Below are 24,135 nucleotides of genomic sequence, written 5' to 3'. Positions count from 1 at the left end.
CAGGGACGCTTTTGTGACACCGCAGTTCGCAAGTCTTGCTCGGGCCGTGAGACATGATCCTGAAAGGACTAGAGAATAAATGTTAAAAAAAAAACAGCAACTGGAAAATCACAGAATCCTCCAGCTGTGCAGCTACATGATTCACCTCTTACCGAGCAACACCCTAAAGCGTCGGAGGAAAGGGTCTGCTCTCCTCGGAGATGTCCAGTGAAGGGGACTCCGCTCTGCCTCTCCCTAAGTGATACCTGAGCATTCTTTCCTCGGGAAATGGGTCTCCTCCTCTTTGCTGCCTCTCTGCACCTTTATAAGGACAGGCCGTTACCGTTCACTTCTCACTTAAACAGTCTCCTCTGCCAGCTTTTATAAATGACTCTACTTTTTCCCCGAGAAGTAGGTTGGGAAGAGTTTGTAAGTTTTTAAGTTGTTCTCCTGTGTCCTTTTCATATAGGCTTGTCTCTGGGAAGATTCTGGATTCATCATGCACATCATTTTGCCGTCTTGGTTTCTTATCAGCCCCTAGAGTATGTGTGTGGATAACCACAAGGAAATGCTTCGTTCTTAGGGTTTTCCATCCGCGCACCAGCAGCCCACCGCCGCCTGCCCCGGGCCTGGGCGCGGTGACGGCATCGGAAGGTTGAGGCGTGTGCCGTGTGTGTGCCGCGTGGTCGGTCCATGGCTTCTGAGGGACTGTGCCTTCCTCACAGCCCCCACGCTCAGTGCCAACCACAGAGTTGCCTGATTCTTTTGTCATTTTTCTCACGCAGCCCTCAGATCAAGGGGGCAATAACATCGTGCTTTTTCCTGCTTCGTTTCACGAGGGATTAGTGTCATGGGTGACTGAACATTAAAAATGGTTTATAATCGCTATTTTCATTTTTTGTTTTAGAATTTTTTAACTTTTTTTTAAAATAAACAACATGGTACGTGTTACTAAGTCTTCTTAAAAATGCAAAAAAGTACAGGGTGAAAAGTGTCCCTCCCCCTGCCCGCGCAGTCTCCAGAGGACCCAGTCTCAGCAGTTTCCTCCGTCCTTTCCGAAATAATTTGAGCATAGCATATTTTGTTCTCCTCTTATACAGACCCTCGCACACTGTGAACTCTGTTTTACACTTTGCTTTCACTTCAGGACAGCTTGTCTTGGGAGCATTTGCAAAGTTAGACATCAAGAGCTGCCTCATTTCTGCGGCCGTGTAGAACTTCCATAACTGATGAGCCAGCCCCTGCTGACCAACAGTGACCTCCCCGCCAGGGTAGACGGTCCTGTAGAGAAGGACCTCGGGCACACGCCTCTGTGTGTCCTTCATCCCACGAATATTTGCCGAGTGGCCACTCGGTGCCAGGCCGTGTTCTCAGTTCTGGAAATGCACCAGTGAACATGCAGGCTTGCTCTCAAAGAGCTTGCAGTCACACTGGGGGCACAGCAGCCCAGTAAGGAGACACGCACATACATGAAGGGCTAAGGACGGTAAGGATTTTGAAGGAAAGTAATGCCTCCATGAGCAAGGAGAGGTCGGTGCTGGCTTGGTTAGTGGGGGGGCAGGGGGTGGGCACCACCTCACTCACCCACCATCCCCAGAAAGGCCCGAGGCACACAGCCTGGCGGGACGCAAGGGCTCATCTCCCAGGAACGAGACTGCGGGGGACCCAGAGCAAAATGTTACCTCATCTCTCCATCGAGGGCAGGGGACGAGTCCTGTTAGGCTTTATTTTCCCGTCTTTTATCCAAGAACAGTGTTTTTCAACATCATCATCATCATCATCATTATTATTACTACCTGCAAGCCCCCAACCCAAGGGGCCTGTTGAAAGACGTTTTCTTCCTAATCACTTCCCCCGTGAAGTTTCAGCACATAGGCATTCTCTGTATCAGTGTATGTCCTGTGGCCCCTTGGGAAGCCACAAAGCATCACCCTACCTACGATTCTTTCTCAACGCACTCCCCGAGGATCAGTGTCCTGGGCAGGTGGGTGTGGACCGAACCTGCGGCCTCTCACTGCTGGCCAGCCTGCTGGCCTGCTTTCTCTGTACAGGTGCTGGCGAAACTGCATGGATAGAATTGTCTCGGTAAGAACCTCCTTGTCTGTGAAATGAGAAAGAGTTGGTTGTTTCTGACCCAGCCCGTCTGGTGGCTTGCACTGAAAGGCTTACTCGTGCATGCAGTGGGGGAGCAGGGAGGGCAGGGGCATGGGGGCACCTGCAGAGAGCAGGAAGCCAGGACGAGAGGCACAGTAGCGGCTTCGGGAGGAGAGGGGCCAAAGGAAGGCCTCCCTGCGCGGCCCCTCTCTGCTCCCACATCGCCCTTCTCATGTTTAATGTCCACGTGATCTTACAAAAAAGCAGGAATCCAGCACTTCTCACGTGCATTAACTCATTCGGTGCGGACTCCAGCCAGCGGGGTCCGCGGTGGATGCTACAAACAGATTCACACGGACTGCAGAAGTCGGGTGGAGGAAAGGGACAGCATGGCCACTCTCTGGGTGAGAGCGTGCCCTGACCCTTGCCTGGACAGGCTTTTATTGCTTTTCCGGGAGCTTTATATCAAGGAAGGTCCTCATTCATTATGCACGGGTTTGCTTTAGGTGATTACCTTTTACAGATAACAAAGAAAAGGATGTTGTTGATTACTTCTTACTGATAACAAAGAAAGGGTATTGCAGATGCCAGGGAAAAAGTGGTTGAACTGGTTACATTCTGTCCTTGGGAGGTTTAGCACAGACTTTGGGAAGTTACTTCAAAGATACGCATTAAACATTTGCTGTCTTAACTCAGGGTGAGGGAGTTTTTGCAAAAGCAAGCCTCAAAGCAGCCTAGGTACAATGCCAACCTGGTTCCCCATGGGACAGCCGACCAGTGGGCCTGGCTCCTGTGTGCCGCCTGGCTGTTGTCTGAACCCGGGCTCAGATACATTCACCATTGCCACGTTCCGTGGCACTTGTTCCATCTTCACAGCAGCCGTCAGGAGTGGTTGGGATATCCTCACTTTGGATGCGGTTAAAAGGGTTATACACGAAGCTGGCGAGTGTCGGCGCTGGTTCTTCTCACAGAAGAACCCGCGTGTCCCCAGGGTGCGAGCTCTCTGAAGGCAGGAATGGCATTTTCTTTGTCTCTGCCACCCTCACCCCGGTATAGAGGGCGTCAGAGAATGGGCACTTGGTAAATGGCAGGTGGACAGATGGGCAGACAGACGGACAGACAAATGATGCTTGTATGTAAGTAAAGTTACTGCTCCAGTAAGCGAACCCACCTGCCTCTCCGTCTCTGCAGGTGGCTGCAGTCTTCGTTTCAGGCCACTAGAATTGGTTTCATCAATATACTGCAGGTCCTCAAATAACAGCCAAGTTTGTTCAGTTAGTGCTTCGCTATGATGCTGATGAGATGCTGCGGGAACTTAATTCATGTTGGTATCAGTTAGCCTGCGGTGTAATTGGTTTCACTGTCTCGTGTCCCTTAAAGTCACGGAACCTACCTACGCTGTTGAGTGGGGACTTACTGTACTAGTGACCTCCTTGAAGACAAACTGCACTGTATGCTCTTCTCAGCCCCGGGGTTGCTGACTCTCGTGCATCCCTCCCTTGGTTCCCCAGCCGCCCTCCTCTCCACTGGGCCGCAGCTTCTCCCTCTCCTCTGTAGACTGCAGACTCCCCCTCCTGCCATCTTAAAGTCAAACTGAGCCAGGCCGCTGGCTCAGAACCATGAAAAACCCTGCACCCCAGCGGTGGGTGCCGCTTCCTGAGTACCTGTCTTTTCCGTGAAATCTGGGCACTGAGGCTGCTGCCGTGAGCAGAACAGTCTAGGTTGTGCCCTCCTCGAGCTTGCGTTCTGGCCAGAGAGACTAAACACATGTATGGACAAAGCAGATGATTGTAGGTCTGATACATGCCAGAAAAGAATATAAAAAGGAAGTGGTGTGGTGGGGCCACGGCTTGGGGTGGGGGGGGTGGGAGTCCCTCCTGCAGGTGGAGCAGGTGAGGCCCTGAAGCCTGGTGAGCGGGAGGTGCTCAGGCAGCTCCAGCCGGTCTCCCCGTTGCCCGTGCGCTCCCTCTGCTAACCGGCCAGCACCTCTGCTTGTCTTGCAGCTCCAGGGTCTGAACCACAATGTGATCTTCACTTTGGATTCCTTGTTAAAGGGAGACCTGAAGGGAGTCAAAGGAGTAAGTGTGCACAAATGTGATTTCCCCTGTAACTCGAAAGGATTGGTTTTGTTTGGTCTTTTGAGATCGCAGTGGTCCTTGCATTTAAAAGGCACTCTGAACCCTTTCAGCATAAAAAATGTTGTTGGAAGATGATCACTGAGAAAGACGCCCCAGTTCCCGTAATGTCGTTGCCTGAGGAACACGGAGCAGACACTTTGAGGAAGATCGGGAGCCTGGGTGGGTGGGGCAGAGTCTGCCCCTGGGGCCAGCTCTACTCCTGGGGCACCCCCTGGGCCCAGTGGGGTCCCGCTTGACCCATGTGACCAGGGTACTCGCCCTTCCAACTCTCCTAGGCCTCTCGTCTGTAATGATAATAGCGTGATGTGCGTGCAGGTGTCTTGTATAAACTTCCAAGCATCCCGTAAAGGGAAACATTTTTGCTAAGATGTTATTTGAAAATTATTTACTTGCCTTCAAACAACAGTACATTGAATTTCAATTTCATTTTCTCTTTTCTAAGGATCTCAAGAAGCCATTCGACAAAGCCTGGAAAGATTATGAGACGAAGTTGTAAGTTGTGTTTGTGTGGTTTTCTGTATTTTGTTTTTGTTTTAATAATTGTGGTGAGTTCCCAAGAAAAAGAATGACCGAGAAAAGGACAGAGCCTGTCACTTACATCTTCTGGACAACAAATCTGTCTAGTGTGTGCGTGCAAGGGCTGAGAGGCTGGCTCTCACTGTTCTCACCGTTCCGAACCGTAACACGTTGCTTCATCGTCCCGACACGGGTGTAACACCAGGCCACGGGCTGGGGTGGGAGGAGAAACGTACTGGAAAGCATTTCATAAAAATCTTGGCTGAAAACTCCATAACTATAAACATAAGAGAATAAAAAGGCATTTCCGTGGGCGGCAGAAACAGCAAAAGGAAAACACAAGCGAAAGAAAAATTCAAGATTAAATGTTTTTCTCCCAAACTGCTTTCGTAATTGCTTGCGTAATACGTGCGTTGTTGGCGTGCTGTCTTAGAAGCACTTTTGTGCACGGGCAGTTATAAATGCAGCTGAGAACAAAAGGGCCCTTAACGTGGTCAGCCGATGTGGACGAATGCTGGGGGCCAGCGCATCCCCTTTCTCCGACAGTGGGTTGTGAATGCTCGTGCCTGTGACTGAGTACTGCCCTGCCCGGAGGCGACTGCGGGCACTTGGACCAAATAGAACCAAGTCGTTATGGAGGGGTGGGCGTCCACAGAACAGGGAGAAAACCTTCGCTGTAGACTTGCTGTGGAACACACCTCCTCTGTAGGACACAGGAACAATAGGACAGGATGCGGGCTTTGTCAGCTAAAGGGCTGCAGATGGTGGTGGCACTACTGTGTCCGTCCACAAATCCGTGTGGTGTTTGTAGACCTTGGAGCGTCTGGTGGTCCGTATGGTGAATGTCACCCAACATTAGGTGTTCTAAAGTGACCCAGGTGCCATTCACAGCTCCTCTATCAAAGATACATGACTCTCCTGTCCCCGTGTCGGTACTGTCCCCTAGAATCTGAACTTGGTGAGGACAGGGACCACGCGGTCCCTGTGTGTGGTGGTAATTGAGTCTCCCGGTGCCCCTCAGAGTCACTGGCCTGTGGTTGTTGCACAGGGAGTATTTAGTGAAGGAATGGAGGAATTACCCGGACCCGGAAATGTATCACAGGAACAGCGAGTTGAGTGGGTCCCGACTTGAGGACCTACCTCATTGGGAAGATTTGGGTTTTGGTTTTGGTTTTTTAATGAACCTCTGACAACCAGTTACTTTCCCAAGATAAGTACATCTTTCTCACTGATGTATAGTTGGTACAGGAAGAAAAGAATGAAACATAATACGTATTTGATGGAGTTGGGTTCATTTGATTATGAGTTACAGAGAAAAATCAGTTTTTGTAAAAATATCTTTTAAAAAAAGATGATTTTTAAAAAACAGCCATTATCAGTTTCAGTGGTGTATTGTGATTGAATTTCCATTCTTTTTAAAAAGATTGATTTATTTATTTTTAGAGAGGGGGTCAGGGAGGGAGAGAGGGAGAGCAATATCAATGTGTGGTTGCCTCTCATGCACCCCTCAACTTGGGACCTGGCCCACAACCCAGGTGTGTGCCCTGACTGGGGATCGAACCGGCGACATTTTGGTTCACAAGCCGGCACTCAGTCCACTGAGCCACACCAGCCAGGGCTGAATTTCCATTCTTAAAGTTCAATTTTTTGCTTTTTCTTAGTTAAAAAAAAATCTCTGTTCTCCCTTGACTCGGTTCTATATGAATCTTTTGTGAATTTTTGTCTGTTCCAACAGGTGTCCAGCACCTATTAATGATGTTTCTGTGTAGAAAATGCATGACTTGTATTACTGCAGTGATTCTATATCAGTTATTAAATTCCCTGGCAGCTCCTTCCTTTCTCTCCTGGAAACATCCTGTCACAGCTTTGTAGGTCAGAGGGGGGCTGTCATCTGGGCTGCCCCCTCATGGAGGGGCGCCTACTTCCCCCCCCCCCCCCCCCCCACACTGGGGAGTCCCTGTTTTGCTGGCACAGCCCTCCAGGGAACAACTCTAAGGGAGGTGAAATGTTCAGGCATGCCCAAAACTATCTTCATTCTGCTGGTGTATGATCATAATTTTATAACCAGTTTCTTTCAAGGTGTCGAGAGCATCACTCCATTGCAGATCATGAAAAAATCTGATGCGTCTCTGATTCCCATTTATTTCTCTACAGTGTAGAAGGGGCGGTGGTGTTTTCAGTTAGGAAACGTTGAGGTCTTCTTTTCATAAAAGGTTTTTTACAAAGTGTCTTCATGGTGTGCATGCTGACCTTCTACTTGCAGTTTTTAGTTCTTCAGTTCTGAAAATTTTTTCTTGTAATTTCTCTCTCCTGCTTTTATCTTCTCATTCTTCTAAAACTCCTCTCATGTCATATTGGACTTTCTACATTGTCCTTGTAATTCTCTTTTCTGCTGTTTGTCTATGTTGTAGTTTAGGTTATTCCTTCAGCCTTTTCTTCCCGCTGTTTCAGTTAAGGCTATAATATTTTAAATTTCTAAAAAAGTTCTTTTTCTCAATTAGTTGGGTTTTATGTGGTTGTTGGGTTGGGTTGGGTTGGGTTTTTTGTGGGGTTTTTTTTTTTTTTTTTACAATTTAATGGTTTCTTTTCTTGTTTCATAGATGGATTAAGTCTCTGAAGATTTGGTTACATTTTATGACATTTTTTGCTCCCTGTTACCTCTGGCTCCTTTCACTGCCATCCCTGACATTTTTATTTTGATTTCTCACTTTCATTTCGGAGCCTTCCTTCAATTATCTCCCGATCCCTGGCTGCCTGTTCGTACTTCAGAGCAAGGCCCCCAAACGTGGGTTGAAAGCTCATATCCACCGGCAGGGCTTGTCAGGAGGGCGGTGAGCTGCCTTTTTAGGTTTTAAGCTTTAGGATGTCAAGACAGCTCTTCTGTCAGGGGTGTTCTAAATGTCACATCTCCTGGCCTGTCATCAGGGGCCATGTAGTTCCCAGCCCCTGTCTAGTGATTGCACATGGTAACTTTCTTTCCGGAAGCCACGCAGGCCCGGCGGGCAAGGAGCCTATCATTTGGGGTGCAGACTTCCTCTTTTCCTGCCTGCTCTGTCACCCACTTGTAGAATTCTCTCCTCCTCTTTTGTCTCCAGTTCTTGCCTTTGGAACATGACACTTTTCTAATGGCTTTCCTGTCGTGTTAGCGGGATTGCCGAACAGAGGAGGAATAAACACGGGTGATCAAGCCACCATGTTGACTCGGGAGTCTGTCGTTGCTCTGAAGTGACGCCTGCCCCTCATGGTTCTTCTCCAGTGTTTATGGCTTCTTGCTGCTTCTCCCACCCACGCCAGTGGGGAGGGAGCTGAGGTTTATTTTCTGTCTGGCAAAGTCCTGCCGTCCCGCCTGTGTGACAGCCGAGGTGGCAGGGGTAAGACTTGCTTCGGGGCAGCGTGCAGGTATCAGTGTAAACCCCAGCCTCGACTGCAACGGGTTTCCCGCTGATCGGGTCGGTGGGGCGGTTTTCCACTGTTTGTGTTTTGCGTGTAGGCCTGGAGCTTGGCGTTCCCTGGGGCTGGCTCTCCAACACCACAATTTAAAGGAAGACTTGAGGGCTAAGTCACTTAGTCTCTGTGGTCACAGCTGGAAATTACAGGCTGCTTCTGAAATCAGAAGTCTGTTTTCAAGCTAAAATGGGTTTTTGGAAAGAGGACTGTGACCCTTGGCGTTACTACCAGAGCATCTGCTGCCATCGCTGAGCGTTAGCCTCGGGTCCTGTAGGTTTTATTAGTGTGGGACCTCTTCTTTCTTATCATTCTGGGCGCCTCCCCGCTGAAGGAGGTTTCATAGATTCCAAATGAGACATTTGGATTCCTCCCAGTCCTCCTTTTGTACAATCTAGTGCCGGCGGTTGGATGATTAAAATGTGTTACTGGGATATGGAAGCAGCCCAAGTTTACAGGAATATTGGCAGTTGTCTTTGACTAATTTCCGTGCATACCCACAAAGACCTGTTACATACTTCGCCTTGAAATAATTCTAAGTCATCTGTTGAAAATAAGAATATGCCTCAGCTCTTCAACTTTCTGATTCTTTTCATCACAAAGCACTTCCCCGAGAGAAAGTAAACTGTCAGAATTTCTTTGTGCCAACCAACATGTAAGCGTTTGCGCAAACCCATTCTGTGCGAGATCAAAGTTAAATGTGAGAAGCTTTCTAGGTGGAAATCCAGTCAGTGTGCTTGTTCTCTTTGAACTTGGACTTCTGCTGCCGATTGCTGTTGCCAGCTCACCAGCGCCTGCACCTTACCTCCAGTAATTAAGAAATAATCGAGTGGTTCTTGCTGAAGGAAAGACCCGTGTGTGTGTGTGTGTGCACGCGCGTGTTAATGGTGATGTCTGCTTTAATCACAGTACAAAAATCGAGAAGGAGAAGAGGGAGCATGCGAAGCAGCACGGCATGATCCGCACGGAGATCACCGGGGCCGAGATCGCCGAGGAGATGGAGAAGGAGCGGCGCCTCTTCCAGCTGCAGATGTGCGAGGTGAGAGCAGCCCCGCCCGCCGTCCGCCTGGGCCTGGAGTCGCGGGAACTCATGCCCCTCCCGCGGGTCGGCAGTGTTCGCGCTTCCGAGCAGACTGTGTGTGATTGGGAGAGGAGGGGCTCTTACTTAAGGATTCTAATCTCGTTTTTCTCCAAGCCTTTGGGATCATCCCTGTCACTGTTGTCTCATGCTTTGAGCCTGGGGCCTATGGGGCTCTTGCAGCCCAAACAGGATTCTTTGGTGAGAACTTCAATGTTGCTTGTGAATGAGTGTGGGGGGGGCGGGGAATGTTGGCGAGAGGTAACCCTGGTGAATGTTAGGTTTTCCTGGGACAGGTTCAGAGCATGTTTGTTTATTCGTTTGTTTGTTTTTAACCACGTGTCCCGTTTGAGTGAAAGCTTGAACGAAGTGGTCATTGAGGAAGTCCAGGGCTCGTGGAGAAAATGCAGTGGGCGGCATGCTGCCTCGGACGGAGAGCGGTGGCTCTCACACTGTGTTCTCGTCGCACACCAGCGCCCGTGACCTAGAGACCGGCCCCTGTGGACACTGTTTTAAGTCTTTCTTCCTTAATTTTGTCCCCATCGCCCGCTCCCCCGCCCATAAACTTTTGCCTCTTTCTAGAACTGGTCTGCCTGTGCACACTGCCCCACAACGACACAGGAGCCAGCAGTGTCAACACACAAACAGTAGAAACCGGGGCCCATTGTCAGAATCAGAGCCCATGATGTTTACTGCACAAAGCAACACTGCGTTGTTTTTATTCTTCTATTTTCAGTAGCAGAAATTCTTTCTACTTCACCTCTGGGGTCTAAATGTTTTAATACCTGCCCTGGCTGGTGTGGCTCAGTGGATCGAATGCCAGCCTGTGAACTGAAAGGTCACAGGTTTGATTCCCAGTTGGGTCACACGCCTGAGCTGCCGGCCAGGTGCATGATTGGGGGCGTGCAAGAGGACAGTTGATGTTTCTCTCCCACATTGATGTTTCGCTCCCTGTCTTTCTCCTTCTCCTCCCTTCTCTCTGAAAATAAATAAGTAAAATATTTTAAAAATAAAAATTTTAATACCTTCCAGCGTATTCCTTAGAGAGAATGCTGTTTCTCTTGTTTTCTGCAAAGAATGAACCATCTTTCAGGCCTTAACCACGTGAACTCTAAGTTTGAGAGCCACTGCAGCAGAGGAGATAAATTAATTTTATCCAGAATGCTTTGCTGTGTTTGATTTCCAGTTGTCTAACAAACTAACTCGAGCATTTGTACACACTAACACACTGACCGCTGGTTCAGTGCGCCTGCGCCCGTGCCCGATCCACATTCCCTAGATCACGCTCGCCCTGTCTGGAGACAGCCGAGGCCCAGTGACGGTGCAGGTCACGATCGGGGGTCTGCCGCCCCAGACCGTGACCGAGGAGCCCTGTCTGTAATGACCGACACCCGGTTCTCTTTCCTTTCCACAGTATCTCATCAAAGTTAATGAAATCAAGACCAAAAAGGGTGTGGATCTGCTGCAGAATCTGATAAAGTATTATCACGCACAGTGCAAGTAAGTAGACCGTTGTCGTGGTGACTAAGAGCTCAAGTAAGGACCCTTCACCCTTCACTTCGGCCGCCTGCCTTCTTTCTGGCCTTCATTTGGTCACTATAAGTGGTAGAATGGCCTTCCACAGCCAAGTGGTAAGAAGTGGCATTGTCTTCCATAGTCATGGTTTTTTCCTGTACATAGTGACTCGCGTTGGTGCAGCCGCTTGGCTACGTGAAACTGTGACGTTCCTTAGAAAGGCCAGCGTTGGCCTGGAGCCCTCATTACAGATACGTGCGTCCCTGTGACCAGAGAGGCCTTCTACCCTCTCCCCCTCCCCGCTGCCTCGGTAACTCACCTAGTATTGTGTCGTTTGTATCACATATTCCTACTTGGGGTTTCGTTATCTTTTTTATCGTCTAAATTAAGTGAAGTTGTTAATTCGGACATTAAGAGTACTCTGCATTTACACCTGAAGTGCTGGTGTATTTTGTGAGATACCCATGGCTCTACACCAGCCCCATGTTAGTTTGCTCACGTGGCCAGGCCACCTTTTGACGGTGTTCATGGCTGTGGCGCCGCACTTGCTTGTTCACTTCTTGGTGACCCGGCAGGTTAGCGTTTGTGGGATTCCTGGCAGAGGCGTGATGTGCAAATGGTGCAGGGGCTTTGGGAGGCGGTGCGGGCAGCTCTCACATTTGTAAGTGGAGTAATGTGAAAGTCATTCATTAGGGCTAGACAGGATACCTACTCTCCAAAGTGTTCACGTTTATGATTTCCTTTGGCAAGCTCACTTAATCCTTTTACTGGTGTTACACGCAGGAAGATCTTTGCATTCGAGTGAAACATTCAAGGAGGTCAGCACTAACAGTGGGGGAAACGCTGAGGCCTCAGTCAGACAGATAGTTGGGTTCAGATCCCGGCTCTGCAGCTAGGCAGCCATGTGACCTTTATCAGGTGCTTCTCCAAACCTCAGTATCCGCATCTGTCGAATGGGGTTAAGGTTCGTAGACCTTCCTCAGGTTTGGGAGGATGTGCAAATTGCATGAGATAAGACACGTGGAATGCTCAGCCCAGTGCTTGCTACGTGAGTGTGTCTGCTGCTGAGATGATTCAGAGCGGCTGAAAATCATTCATTCACAAACTTCGTGATACAGGGTTGAGTCCCTTCCGGATGAAGCTTTTTAATCATCAAATTAGTATGTGTATGAAATGATTTAACTTTTTTCCTCTTTCAAAGTAAATTCTACCTTGTATAAATGTGTTTCAGATATAAAAAAATAATACATTGCAGTGGAAACAATTTCATGTTTATAAGATAAATTTGCCTCTGGCAGCCCCATGCTGAAGACCTGTACTAACCTTAGGCTTCCTAGTATAGTGGCGGGAGGGATGGGGGGGCGGTGTTGTTGAAACTTGAAATGTGTGTGGTGGTCCCTGATTTTGGTTTAGGGAGGTTTTCATCTTCCCTCAATTTTAGTTTTCCTAGAAACATATTATTGCTTTGAAACGTTTACAGAAATAAGTGAATTTCTTAGTCTTCTGAATTATAATGCTTTGGCAGCAAATCTGATTTCAGTTGATTTTAGAAATCTCTTGATCTCAAACTCCCAGTCCACAGAGGAGGGTTTAACCTACACAAACAAGTTTCCCAAAATGTAAGATGGTTGGATGGATATGTGTGTGTGTGTGTGTGTGTGTGTATATGCCTTTGTTAATAAATGTGGGGGAAAAGAGCAACTCCAACCTACTTGGCTAACTCACCTTCTCTTTATTCTTGACTTTTCCCTTACCACAAATAATTTACTAATCTCCTAACAAAAGCCAGGTACTTTGCTAGGTCCTGGGGTGGAGACGAAACAAAGCCTGTGCCCTCAGGAGTGAATACCTGGAACAGGAAGTAAGTCAGGTTCATCAGTGATCATAATGGAGCTAGGAAGTGACTGATAACAAGGGGCGGCAAAAGAAGGAGAGATTTGGGGCCATAGAGACTAAGGAAGGCTCCTTGAAGGAGGTGGTGGCACTTGGGATTGGACTTGGACCCCAGGGCAAGAGGTATCAGTGGAAGGCCGCCCTGCACAGTGAAAACCTCCTTGTGGGTAGAGGTGCTCAAAGCCATCCAGCAGCAGAACTGGGTTAATAATGAGAGTCAGCCTCGGCCAGCCCCCGGTTGAACCCCGAGAACTTCGTCACAGCGGGAAGCCAGTGCTGTTTTCGTTTGGGGACCACTGTTGCCCTTTCCCACTTCTGTCAAGCCCTCCCACACATCACAGACATCCAGCGGGCCTGTGAAGCATCCACTGGGATTGAGAAGAGAGAGTCTCCTATTCTGAGTCCTCATTCCTGTCCAGAAGGACTTCCGATCCAAAGTCAGGCGGCACTCGCGGGCAGATGTGCTCCGGCAATCCCTCGTGGAGTCGCGGCACCTCAGCGGGCATGCAGCAGCCAGAATGGGGGGAAAGAGGGAGCAGAAAAGAAGAGCTTTTGACTTTTCCTTACCCATTGTGGCTCACCCACACCAATTACTCTTCGCTTTCAGTAACATGCTGCTTTCAAAACAAACATATCACCCTAGTGTTCACCCACTCCTCCACCACCTCGCAAGCATCGTTATGCTCTGCAGAGTGAAGAGCACTTACAAACAGTATTTTCCTTCATTTGACGGATGATAATAGTTAACATTTATCAAGAGCAATCAGGAAATTGTAGCTCGGAAAGGATGAGTAGTTTGCGCAAAGCCATGCCATTCATTTTATAGGTGTGCAGTAAAAATGTGTCAGAACAGACAAAGCCCAAGAAACCAAAGGGAAATAAATAAATAAATAAATAAATAAGGCTTCAGTCTAAAGCTTCTGTGAGTTGAATGAACAATCCACAAAAGGGGAGAAAATGTGGAAATCATTTATCTTATCAAGTAAGAGATTTAGTGTCCAGAATGTATAAAGGATTTTACAACTCAACAACAAAAAGATAAGCAACCCAGTATTAAAATGAGCCAAGATTTTGACTAGCCATTTCTCAAATACACACACACACACACACACACACACACACACAAATGGCCAAAAAGCTCGTGAACCAAAATGGTCAACATTAGTCATTAGGTAAATGCAAAGCAGAACCACAATTCAGTAACCACTTCGCACCCACCAGAATGGCTATAATGAAAAGTAACAGTGACAACATAACAGAGAATCAGTATGGGTGAGAATGCGGAGACTTCTGGCCAAGATGGCGGCCCAGGGAAACACAGTACTTGCCTACTCCCACAGCCACGCAGAATGACAACGGAACTACAGGACCACGATCGTTCAGAACGGCCTGAAATCGGACTGAGTGGGAAATCCTGCCACTAGGGAACTAAAGAAGCCACATCAAGACAGGTAGTAGGGACAGAGATGGGGACAGAGATGGGGACAGGCTGGTCCCACCCACACGTGTGTTAGATAGAAATCAGGACGAGTGTCTCAGCGACGGAAATCCCCCTGAGGAGCAAGGGATCCCGGCTCCTTTGGGTCTTTCTCAGTCTTTCAGTTGGTAGGAGTTTCCCCCTTTCTGCTTGCTTGAACCACTGAAAAATAACTATTTTTATCAATGTCCCCCACAGAGCCATGCTCAAGGTGACCTTTGCTAAAACAGTGACCTTTTTCTCCTTAAAATATATGTTTTATAACATTTCTTGTATGCTGTTTAAATATCAGTTTGTTTATTCTTAACGTCCAATAGAATTTTCTGCAAGGATGAAAATGTAGATATTTTTTGCTGTGTAACACGGTACCCACAAGCCGCATGTCAACTGAACCGAATTTTAAATTTGTTTAAATTAATTGCATATGACCGGTGGCAAACATTATATTGGAAAACAGATCTAGAGCATTCTCATTTAAACTCCCTTCTAAAAAAAAAAAAAAACCATGATTAAATTCCCTTCATGTTGAAAGTGAAAATGAAACACCCTTACAAAAATATCTTCAAAGAATCTCTGTCCCTCTGGGAAGGAAATAAGTCCTCGTATAACAAACGTGTGCAGCCTCGGCGAAGAAACCAGCGTTTACCGAGCACATCCTCACCACGCAGCACTCCGCTGAGTGGTTTCACACGTGTCAGCTGTGCTGCTCGCGCCCCTGGATACAGAAGCCACGTGACCGGCCTGGGTCCTGGCCTCCAGCCTCGGGCCACCCAGCCCTCCCTTCTCCTGGTGTAAGAGGTCCTGACGGTGTCCGTCTAACGCTGAAGTGCCCCGCCTCCCGGCCTTTCCCCAGAAGCTACTGGAGTGCAGTGTGAGACAACAGTTGGTTTTGCCGTGGTTAACTGGGCGGCCATATTTCCCTGATTAGTAGGAGATGCTGGTTCTAAGGAGGATGGGTTCTGCCTCCGGGGTGGGTGACCGTGGGAGACACCTGTGACAGGCTCAGGGATGGCCTGCTCCACGCAGAGCCTCGCTAGCTGCAGCAGGGCTGGTACCTAGGCCTGGGCACAAGCTTAAAGATGCCAACCCCTTGACTGGCAGGACGAGGGAAAGCTGCTTGGGGAGGTTGCAGATGAGCGGAGTGGCAAGATGATGGCAAGATGATGAGAGAGAGAGTGTGGCAGGGAAGCACAGCGGGAAAGGGCGTTTCAGCCCGAGGGAGCGGCACGTGACAAGGCCAGGGGAGCGGCTAGAACCAGTGTGGCACGGCTAGAGCCCAGAGCTCTTAAGGGAAGCAGTGGGAGATAAAACCGGAAAGGTATTCGGGGCCAGAACAAACAATAAATGTTACTCAGCCCTGCACCAGGTTTAACTTGCGTCCCCACAGGCAACGATGAAAGCCTGGGTGCTGGAATACAAGGGTTTAAGTGTGGCTTCCCAGTTCAGTGGTTCACCAAAGAGCCCTCTTTTCTCTCATCCCTGTCACTAAACACCCTTCTTAAGATAGCGTTTCTCTGCCTCATAAGGGTTCCCTGCCGAAGACGTGAATCTTAAAGAATTTGCGAACTTGAGGGTTTCAGTAATTACTCTGACGGCCAGTTCCGACACTGTTGTAGAGTTACCACTGACTGTACAAATTCAGCTAAAGAGAGGTATATGAGTCCCAGTTTGTTCCCTGAAAATTCTGGGTGTGCTTCAGTCTAACCACTAACCGAGCGAGCATCTGCTCTGTGCCGGGCCCACTGGGATGTGCACAAGAGAGCCCTCGTCCTCATCCAGCCCGTCCTTCCGTGGGGCGACAGCAGCACCGATAAAGTGTGCTGAGAAACAGCCTGTGGTGGGGCCGCTTTCAGCACAGCAGGGCAAGCTCCCAGCCCTGAAGCACAGGGGCCCCCGAGTGGCCGCGCTCAGACGGGAGATGTCTTCCCCGGGTCGGCCAGCGCAGGGGCGTCGGGATCAGAACCCAGACTAGAATCCCGTTCCTGCCACTGACTAGTGAGTGGTGTGAGCGACTCGGGCAAGCTGTGTGCTCACTCTGTGCCTCAGTTTCCCCCCTTTGGAGTGACGATGTGATTTAAGTGCTCATTAAACGCAGTAGGGTCGTTGTGAGGGAAACATGTATTAACTCGGGTGGAGTGCCGAGCGTGCTGGCACGCGGTGAGTGTTCAACCAGTGTCAGTGCACGTTACCCATCAGGGTGAGCCAAGGCGACCCTCTCACACTTGTGGTGGGACACAGCTTTTCCAGACCCATCGGCACCGTGCACTCGGCGTCCTGCATTCCACATGTGTGTTGGGGCGCAGGGACCTGCGGGGGACTGACTGATCACTGACTTTTCCCCGGCCTCTCTTTCCGGTCCCATCCCCTCTCTCTCTCCTTCGAGTGTCCAGTCCAATGCCATGGTACCCCGCTGGTTAAGGCGCCTCTCCCTCTTTCTGAGTTGAAATGAGGCACAGCGAGGAGGGGCTGGTCTGGGTGCGGGTGGGCCTGCGTGTGACGGAGTCACGGTGTTGGGACAGCGGCTGTGATCTGCGTCCTCTGTGCGGTGCCCGCTAGCCCGTGTCAGTGGAGCCCACACGTGTTTGTCGGCGTGTCTCTGTGAAACACCGACATTCGCTTTAGATGGGTTCTGTGCAGATGCGTGGCAGAGGGCACGTGTGTACGCGTGCGGGGGGTTTTCAGGTAATTACGGTTCATTTATTTTTTTACACGGCTGGTAAATCTCTGATGTTTTTCGTCGTAGTTTCTTTCAAGATGGCTTGAAAACGGCTGATAAACTGAAACAGTACATTGAGAAACTGGCTGCTGATCTATATAACGTAAGTTCTTTCTAAAAATACATGCATTGTAACTTGCTCTGTCGCTAAGTACCAATAAGTGTGAAATTCGTGTTAGAAGAGTAGTCACAAAAAGACGACCAGTTCAGTGATGTGTTAGCGTAAACCCGGAGAGAGACAAACCGTCCATTTCTCCGAAGACATCACCAGTGCCGGAATATTCCAGAGGGGGTTCCGGGAGCACGGGGGGAGCAGGGAGGAGGGTCTCACGGCTGCTTCTAGATGATGCTCTGTCCAGGCCTCTGTGGCATCGTGGGCGGTCGACGGTGACAGGATAAAAATTAGGGGACTGTCGCCAGGTAGGCAGGTTTATGGATTTCTTTCAGCTTGCTTGTTTTATAGTTCCTCTGTTTTTTCCTTCATGTCTTGGTTTTGCTTTTATATAACAAAGTCAAAAGGAAAACGTTTGAGGAAAAAAACTAAATGCAGATACATATATATTATATATATAAATGTCAACCTCGATTCCCATAAACCACTTGGCAGTGAATAACATTAAAAGTGTGTTTTATGAGTGCAACTGCATGTGCTCAAATACAGTTGTAGAGTTACAGTTAATACCCTGCATCTTTATATAACTTTAAAAAGTGTGTGGCTGTGTATTTTTTCTGATTTTCTTTCAGTAGTTAACATGCCTCTGGTTATGATTAAGTGCCACACGTTTAAAAACTGCAACAATCCTTTGCCCTCGTGGAGGTACTTCAAGAACCGTCCCACACCTGTGAGCCCTTCGGATGTGGTCCTTAGAGCTCTCTGCCGGCCCCCTTGTCCCATCGTGGTGCTCTCGCTGCCACTTTCTGAAAGAGCAGAACTCAATGATATTTCTTAACTTGGTTTGGAGTGGAACTTTTGAGGTCATTATCTAGCCTGGGTGCATTATTTGCTAATTTGAGAACTCAGTGGTCCCTTCCTAAGGTAAGAAAAGTATACCTCTCCTATCGACAACGAGACCATGGGAAGGATTTGAGTCAGGAAATGCACCACGTCATTGAATTGTTTGATGAGTGCTGTATTTGGGTGAATTAAACTCTGTTCATCCGTGTACAAGAGATGGTGACAGCAATAATTTTTTTCTCTCGTTAGATAAAACAGACACAGGATGAAGAGAAGAAACAGCTCACCGCACTCCGAGACTTAATCAAATCCTCTCTCCAGCTCGATCAGAAAGAAGTAGGTGCTCTGTGTTTCCAGCAGGGCTGACCCCACAGGCGGGCCCGTGGCCATGGCCCTGGTGTTGCCTTCTCTGCCAGACTGGGGATGTTCACAGCTCCCCGCCAGGGTGGTTGTGGGGACAGATACAAGTGTGCACCCACCCCATTGCCCAGGGTGGAGGCTGTGTGTTAGTTCTCTTCCCGTCTTCTGGAAAAGGCGTCCTGAGCCCCGAGCTACAGCTCCACGGCCGGACTCTTTATCCTGGCTTTGCTGACGTGTGTTTCAGGAGGAGTGTGCGCTCCCAGACCACGGAAGGAGAGGCAGGGACGGGCACACCCCTGTCCTCTTCGGCTCGTCTCTCTGTGCAGGCAGCCAAAGCTGGGGCCTGTCCCATTGTGCCAGGGAAACAGAGAACTAGTCTGAGGCAGAATCCTACAGTGGTTTCGCCCACTCCCCACCCCCCCACGCCCTGTCAGGAAAATGAAGGCAAAACAGCCCATGGGCATTGAGATGGAGTCTAGGCAGCGTGGTAGGTGTTAGATGACCACACACAGATCCTTAATTATAAATCTCATTTGTTCAGTTGTTGTTCAGACACGTAATTAGTGCCTGCGCTGTGCCAGGCAGTAAGCGTTAGTCCCTCCGTGAAGGGGTCATTACCTGGGAGAAAGCAGAGCGAGTCAGCCGCATGAGTGAGCAGGCGTACCGAGAGTGGCGTGGATGCTGTAAGAGAGCTGTCGGGCGAGAGGAAGCCAGAAGGACTCAGGGACAGAACTGCCTGGCCTCTTCAGCCGGCGACACTTGGGGTAGTAAGGTGGGTGGAAGCGTAAGATGCAGTTTCTGGGGTGAAAACTCAGACCTGACAAGGGACCCCTTGGATGCTCACCAAAGGGTGTGGACTTGGTGCTAAGGGTAAAGTAAACAGTGAGACCAACTGTTACATGGGAGAAGGTGAAAGTATGCCTATTTATACTATGAAATGATTATGCATTGAGTTCAAGTGTAATATCTAAACACAATATTTACATTTTTAATTCCTCATGATATTAACTCACCATGGCAGAGTATGTATAAACTTCTAAAATCGTTGAAAGGGGCTCTCAAGTCTAAATGAAGCCAGGCACACCAAACAACAAGGCACACCCCCTCCGGCATGGGAGGCCTGGCCCAGCAGTCCTGAGTCCTGTACAGCAGCCCCGAAGGCTCCTTACCGAGTGGCTGCAGCCTTCCCCTCCGCGGCTCCCAGTCGTCACACACGTGTTGGGTTTGGGAGGGGAGAGAAGCCCAGCCCTTTAACACGGGGCCTTGCTCACCTGTGGCCGGGGGCAGCCGGTTGACGGGTGCACCCACGTCACGTCATGCAGAGAGAGCCCCAGCCAGCGTCTGCACCCATCTCAGAGGTCTCCTCAAGGGTGCTTATCGCTGGTGCACAGGTCCTAGAAGTGGTCTCCTCAAGGGATTGCTCAGCGCCAGAGCAGTAGACAGACCCAGGTTGTGAGGAGGAGAGGTCGACCTGTCTGGGGAGAAATGTGCAAGGTTTCGTACTGACTGGTATATATTAACTACTTCCTACCTTTGTTTTGTCACATAGGATTACTTCCTTCCTATGAATGGAAGCTTTCTTGAAAAAAAAAAAAAAACTGTTCTAGTTCCTTTGTTTTGCATGGAGACCAGCCTGGTCTGCTCACGCTAGTAACTAAAAGACAAAGTTGCGTACAAGCCAAAGCAGTGTGTACGTGTGGAAGTGCACGTGGCTGGACTGATTTTAACTTCATGCCAGATTAATGAATGATGAGTTTTCATGAGCACCCTGTCCAGAGCATTTTACAAGTAAAATTGATCTTTCAAAGCATGCCTTGCCCATTCTCATGCTGTCTGTCACCTCTCATTGCAATACACACAAGAAGGTCATGATTTTTAAGGACTTCCGTTACATATGAAAGGAGGCTGTGGCCAGAGATTTCTCACCCTTGCGCTAGAATTCCAGAGGCGTGTGAAGGCATCTAAGAATGACCCGGGAGAGCAAGGCGCCCAGGAAATCACTGAACAGCCTCACTCCCCCCACCCCGCCAACCAGGCTCTCACTCGACTCCTTGCAAGGAAGCTTCGAAAGTTCGAGCTGTAAATTGGACCTCCAGATTTTTGGTAGACTTGGTTTTTTTTAATCACCAGAACGAAACTCTTTATTGATTTGTGGCAGATACTCTGTGGGATTGATTATCTTAAGCTTTTATAATAGCCTAACCTCCCTGGAACTCTCTGCTATATAACTGTTTTTCGGATTGAAAATATTTTTTTAATGTTTTATTTATTTATTTTTTTAGAGAGGGAAGGGAGGGAGGAAGAGAGAGAGAAAGACACATCAATGTGCGGTTGCTGGGGGTCATGGCCTGCAACCCAGGCATGTACCCTGGCTGAGAATCGAACCTGCGACACTTTGGTTCGCAGCCCGCGCTCAATCCACTGAGCTATGCCAGCCAGGGCGAAAATATTTTATTTTTAAAAGTGCTGTCCACAAATCATTGTGAAGGTCCCTGCTCTGTGTGTGTGAGTCTCTCCCAGTAGCCCATTGTCCTGGGCCTGCAGTTTGTTTGGTGGATCCTGGGTGTCACCCACCGCTGTCTTCACAGCGCCTGGCACGTTGCCGGGCACACAAGCTACCCTGTAAACATTTAGTGAGACGGAACAGAGGGACGCCTGTGCCCGCTCCGTTCACACCTTCCATTAGAGGCGGGAAGCGTCTCTAACTGGGGTTTAGCTCTAGATGGGGTGCCAGGAACATTTATAACCCCATGAAATCAGTGAGTGTGTAATTGCTTGCAGTTTTAAGAGGTCTGTTGTTTTCTCCTTAATAATGCATTACAAGGGTTTCTAATAAGAAAGCCAGGTAATTTGTGCTGCTAATAGAGAATGGGAAACTGAACTAAAACATGATGCCATAGTTTCATTCTGCAGCTTAGAGTGATTCTTGGCTCCCGTCATGGAATTTCTCCAAGGTTGGGAGTTCATTGTAGAAGTTTAGTTTTGTATTATTTTGCCTGAATGATATTTTCATTTGCATTTCTCTTTCCTGAATACACGTTGATTTTTATTATGCTGGCAGAGGATTCAGAACCTATTTCATTCCTTCCGTTTTGTTTTGTTTTTAATTATTTTAGCGTTCACGGTCCTCCAAAATTTACATTCTCAGAAAAGAAAATCCTCTTTTCATTTATCTAGAGTGCCGTGCTAAGCAAGCTGAATGACCCTTTTTTCTTAAACTGCAGAAATGACAATTTGTGTGATTTTCTTGCACCATAAAATTTATCAGTAGTTAATTTAGGATTGTTGGTGCTAGACTTCTGAAATACATTGCTTCCTCCTTCCTCAGTTTAATGGGGTAGTCTTGTGCGGTCACAGCCTAGAGTTCAGTCATTTTCTTTACCTTTAAAAGCATCTCTGTCTGATGGAAAGCAAAGCTTATTCGATCTGTTTGGTATTTAGAATTTAGAGATTATTTAGGCTTGTAATAAATATACGTAAGGAATGTGTTACTAGTATATTTATAGAACATAATAGTTTTGCTAAGTTATCAGCATCTAAATTCTTGTTAAACATATGAGTACTTTTATTCTCAAAACCTAGAATTTATTTTAAAGGTTAACAAATGGGTTAAGGTCAGAGAGGCATCATTTTAAAGCATTGCAACGGACCAGGAATCGTGTGGGCCATAGAAGAGTTTAGTTCAATGAAAAAGGTTCCAACAGAGAGAGACCTGCTTTTCACAAGAATTGCTATCCAGGGAGAGTTTAGATTTTGTCCTTAATGTTTTGGAGGCAGAGCTGTGGCGAAGTCCCCCGGGTCCAAACCCGTAGCTGAGCGATGCTGACCCGGTTGGTTCCACTGGGCTCGGGCCGACAACACCTGGGCTTCAGTGCCCGGCCTCGTGTTTTGTCCCAGGCCTTGGCTCCCTCCAGCCCCGTCCAGTCTCCGTCCTGATTGGTCTTTGTTGGTGTTACGGACACATCGCTGCCTCCCTCAGAAAAGCCGCCTGTGTCCCCACTGTTGTTACCAGGACTGTCCTGGAGGCCCCCTGTGGAGGAAGGCTGCCCTCTGCCTGTCCCTCAGGCCTCCCTCCAGAAAGCAAGGGAGCACCTGTCGGGGGGGAGCACCTGTGGGGGGGGCGGGGAGGACCTGCGGGGAGGGAGCACCTGTCGGGGAGGGAGCTCGAGGCGGTCACCCTGGCGTCCAAGGCCCTGGGCCTGCGGTGTTTCAGCTGGAGGCAGTCTGGCCGGTTAAAGACAGAGATGACTCAGGGTAAGACACTGTAGCCTGTGGCCTGTGGAGCACAGACTCAGCTGCCTGGAAAGGTGCATCAGCTCTCTCAGCCTGCATGATAAGAGGGGACAGTGGGTGTCCACCTCACAGTCAGTGGCGTCCCCGTCAGTGTCCCCAGTACTTCCTGGTGCCTGGCTGGGAGGCGTTCAGGTCGTGCTCCGGAGCACAGGCCCCAGTGTGTGCAGAGCAGCCGTGAGGGGCCACGGTCCCGCCTCAGGGCCCCAGAGCGGTCGTGCTGCCCAGGGGCGGGCGGCACACCTGCCGCTGGAGGCGGCCAGCGGCTCCTCGAGCGTCCTGCCTCCGCACCTTCACACCTCAAGTGTTGCTGCCAACTGGATACTTGTATTCCCTTTGCTCAGCGAAACAGAACAGAAAGAAACTTCCTGAAATGTGTGGCTGCTTTTAGATTCTCTAAGCAATTTGAGATGGGTCTGCCGAGGTGTCCCCTGTGCACGCACTTCGAGGCTTGTCAGCCGTGTTGCCGGGCTGACACGTGTGCCCTGTTCCTCCGTTCGGCCCCTCCTCCGTTCCCACGCAGACGACCTGAAACGGAGCCTGATCAGCACAGACATTTCCCTGTGCCCGAGTGCGTCACGGTTCTAAATATCTGTGGGTGTGTTCGTTTTAGCATTACCTCTATAACGATATTTTCCCTGTGTTATAAAAAGTGCTTACGTTATGAGCGATAAGACTATCAATGAAATTAACTCTGTTTTCCAATGTTCTGCCTTTTCTCTCTGTTGCTTTTGCCCTTCCTGATCGAAGTCTAGGAGAGTAAGTCGTTACTTCTTCTGAGAATGTGTTGTCCGATGTCCGTGTCTGAAGCCCCCTGTGTCCTCGAACAGCTCCCTGTGATTAAGTCACTCCCTCCCTCCGCCACCCCCCCACCCCAGTGGCCACTGTCGGTCGTGCAGCCTTTACACCCAGTGGGAGGCGCCCTGGGGTACTGATGCTGAGTCAGGCCTCTCGGCATCTCTGTGGTTCTGTTGGTCCTTGTCACCCTTTTCATTACGTAATACACCCGTCACGGCAATAGAATCACCATTTTGAATATGACGCACGGTTACAGGTGTACCGTGCAGAGCACTAGTTAGTTACAAAACAAGTTTCGTAACAGTTCTTCACACCTTACTCAGAAGGCGCACTTTTCACTGGGGGTGTTTCAGCAGAATGTGTGAAGGGGCAAAGGGTACTTGTTTTCAGGTTGCATGAGCTTTTGTTCTGCCGTCTGCTTCAGTGTTTGCAGCCCTTCCCGTGTTTGCCAGTGTGAGCTGATTTGGAAATAGAGTAGTCTCCCCGTAGAGCTGGGCTCTGAACTAGAAATAGGAGCCCTGGACCCTGGGCCCCAGACCCCAGGTTTGCCTTGAACTTGGTTTCGACTCTGGCAATCATTTACTTGCTCAGCTTCCTCCTCTGAAATAAAGGCAAGGACCTGGCCACTCTTAGAGTTCCATAATTCTTAACCCCACACCCATGGGCCCCCGCGCAGTGGCAGAACAGAGGCAGGAACTTGAGAAGCGTCCCCGGCATGCGCGTAATCTGCAGTTCGTCTTTCCTAGGATTCTCAGAGCCGGCAGGCGGGATACAGCATGCATCAGCTGCAGGGCAATAAGGAGTACGGCAGCGAGAAGAAGGGGTACCTGCTGAAGAAAAGTGACGGGTACGTACAGGCCAGCCCCATGTCCCCGTGTGCCT

General features: G+C 49.2%; 1 protein-coding gene across 5 annotated transcripts in view; it reads left to right on the top strand.

The window, feature by feature from the left end:
- The window catches only part of ASAP1 (ArfGAP with SH3 domain, ankyrin repeat and PH domain 1), a 269,830-nt gene that overhangs the window by 192,285 nt on the left and 53,410 nt on the right, over positions 1–24,135 (top strand). For 3 of the 5 annotated variants that reach the window (XM_028533939.2, XM_036031426.1, XM_028533937.2), the window contains exons 5-11: positions 4,077–4,151; positions 4,654–4,703; positions 9,081–9,210; positions 10,664–10,749; positions 16,878–16,953; positions 18,055–18,141; positions 24,000–24,100. In XM_028533939.2, the coding sequence (XP_028389740.2) occupies positions 4,077–4,151; positions 4,654–4,703; positions 9,081–9,210; positions 10,664–10,749; positions 16,878–16,953; positions 18,055–18,141; positions 24,000–24,100 (605 nt within the window). Of the gene's footprint in view, positions 1–4,076; positions 4,152–4,653; positions 4,704–9,080; positions 9,211–10,663; positions 10,750–16,877; positions 16,954–18,054; positions 18,142–23,205; positions 23,215–23,999; positions 24,101–24,135 lie in introns of all 5 variants that reach the window. The other 2 variants (XM_028533938.2, XM_036031427.1) reach the window with 1 other exon arrangement.

This window comes from Phyllostomus discolor, chromosome 7, assembly GCF_004126475.2.
Source record: "Phyllostomus discolor isolate MPI-MPIP mPhyDis1 chromosome 7, mPhyDis1.pri.v3, whole genome shotgun sequence".
Lineage (NCBI taxonomy): Eukaryota > Metazoa > Chordata > Mammalia > Chiroptera > Phyllostomidae > Phyllostomus > Phyllostomus discolor.
The sequence above is the reverse complement of the archived record's forward strand: the minus strand, read 5'-3'. Positions and strand labels throughout refer to the sequence as shown.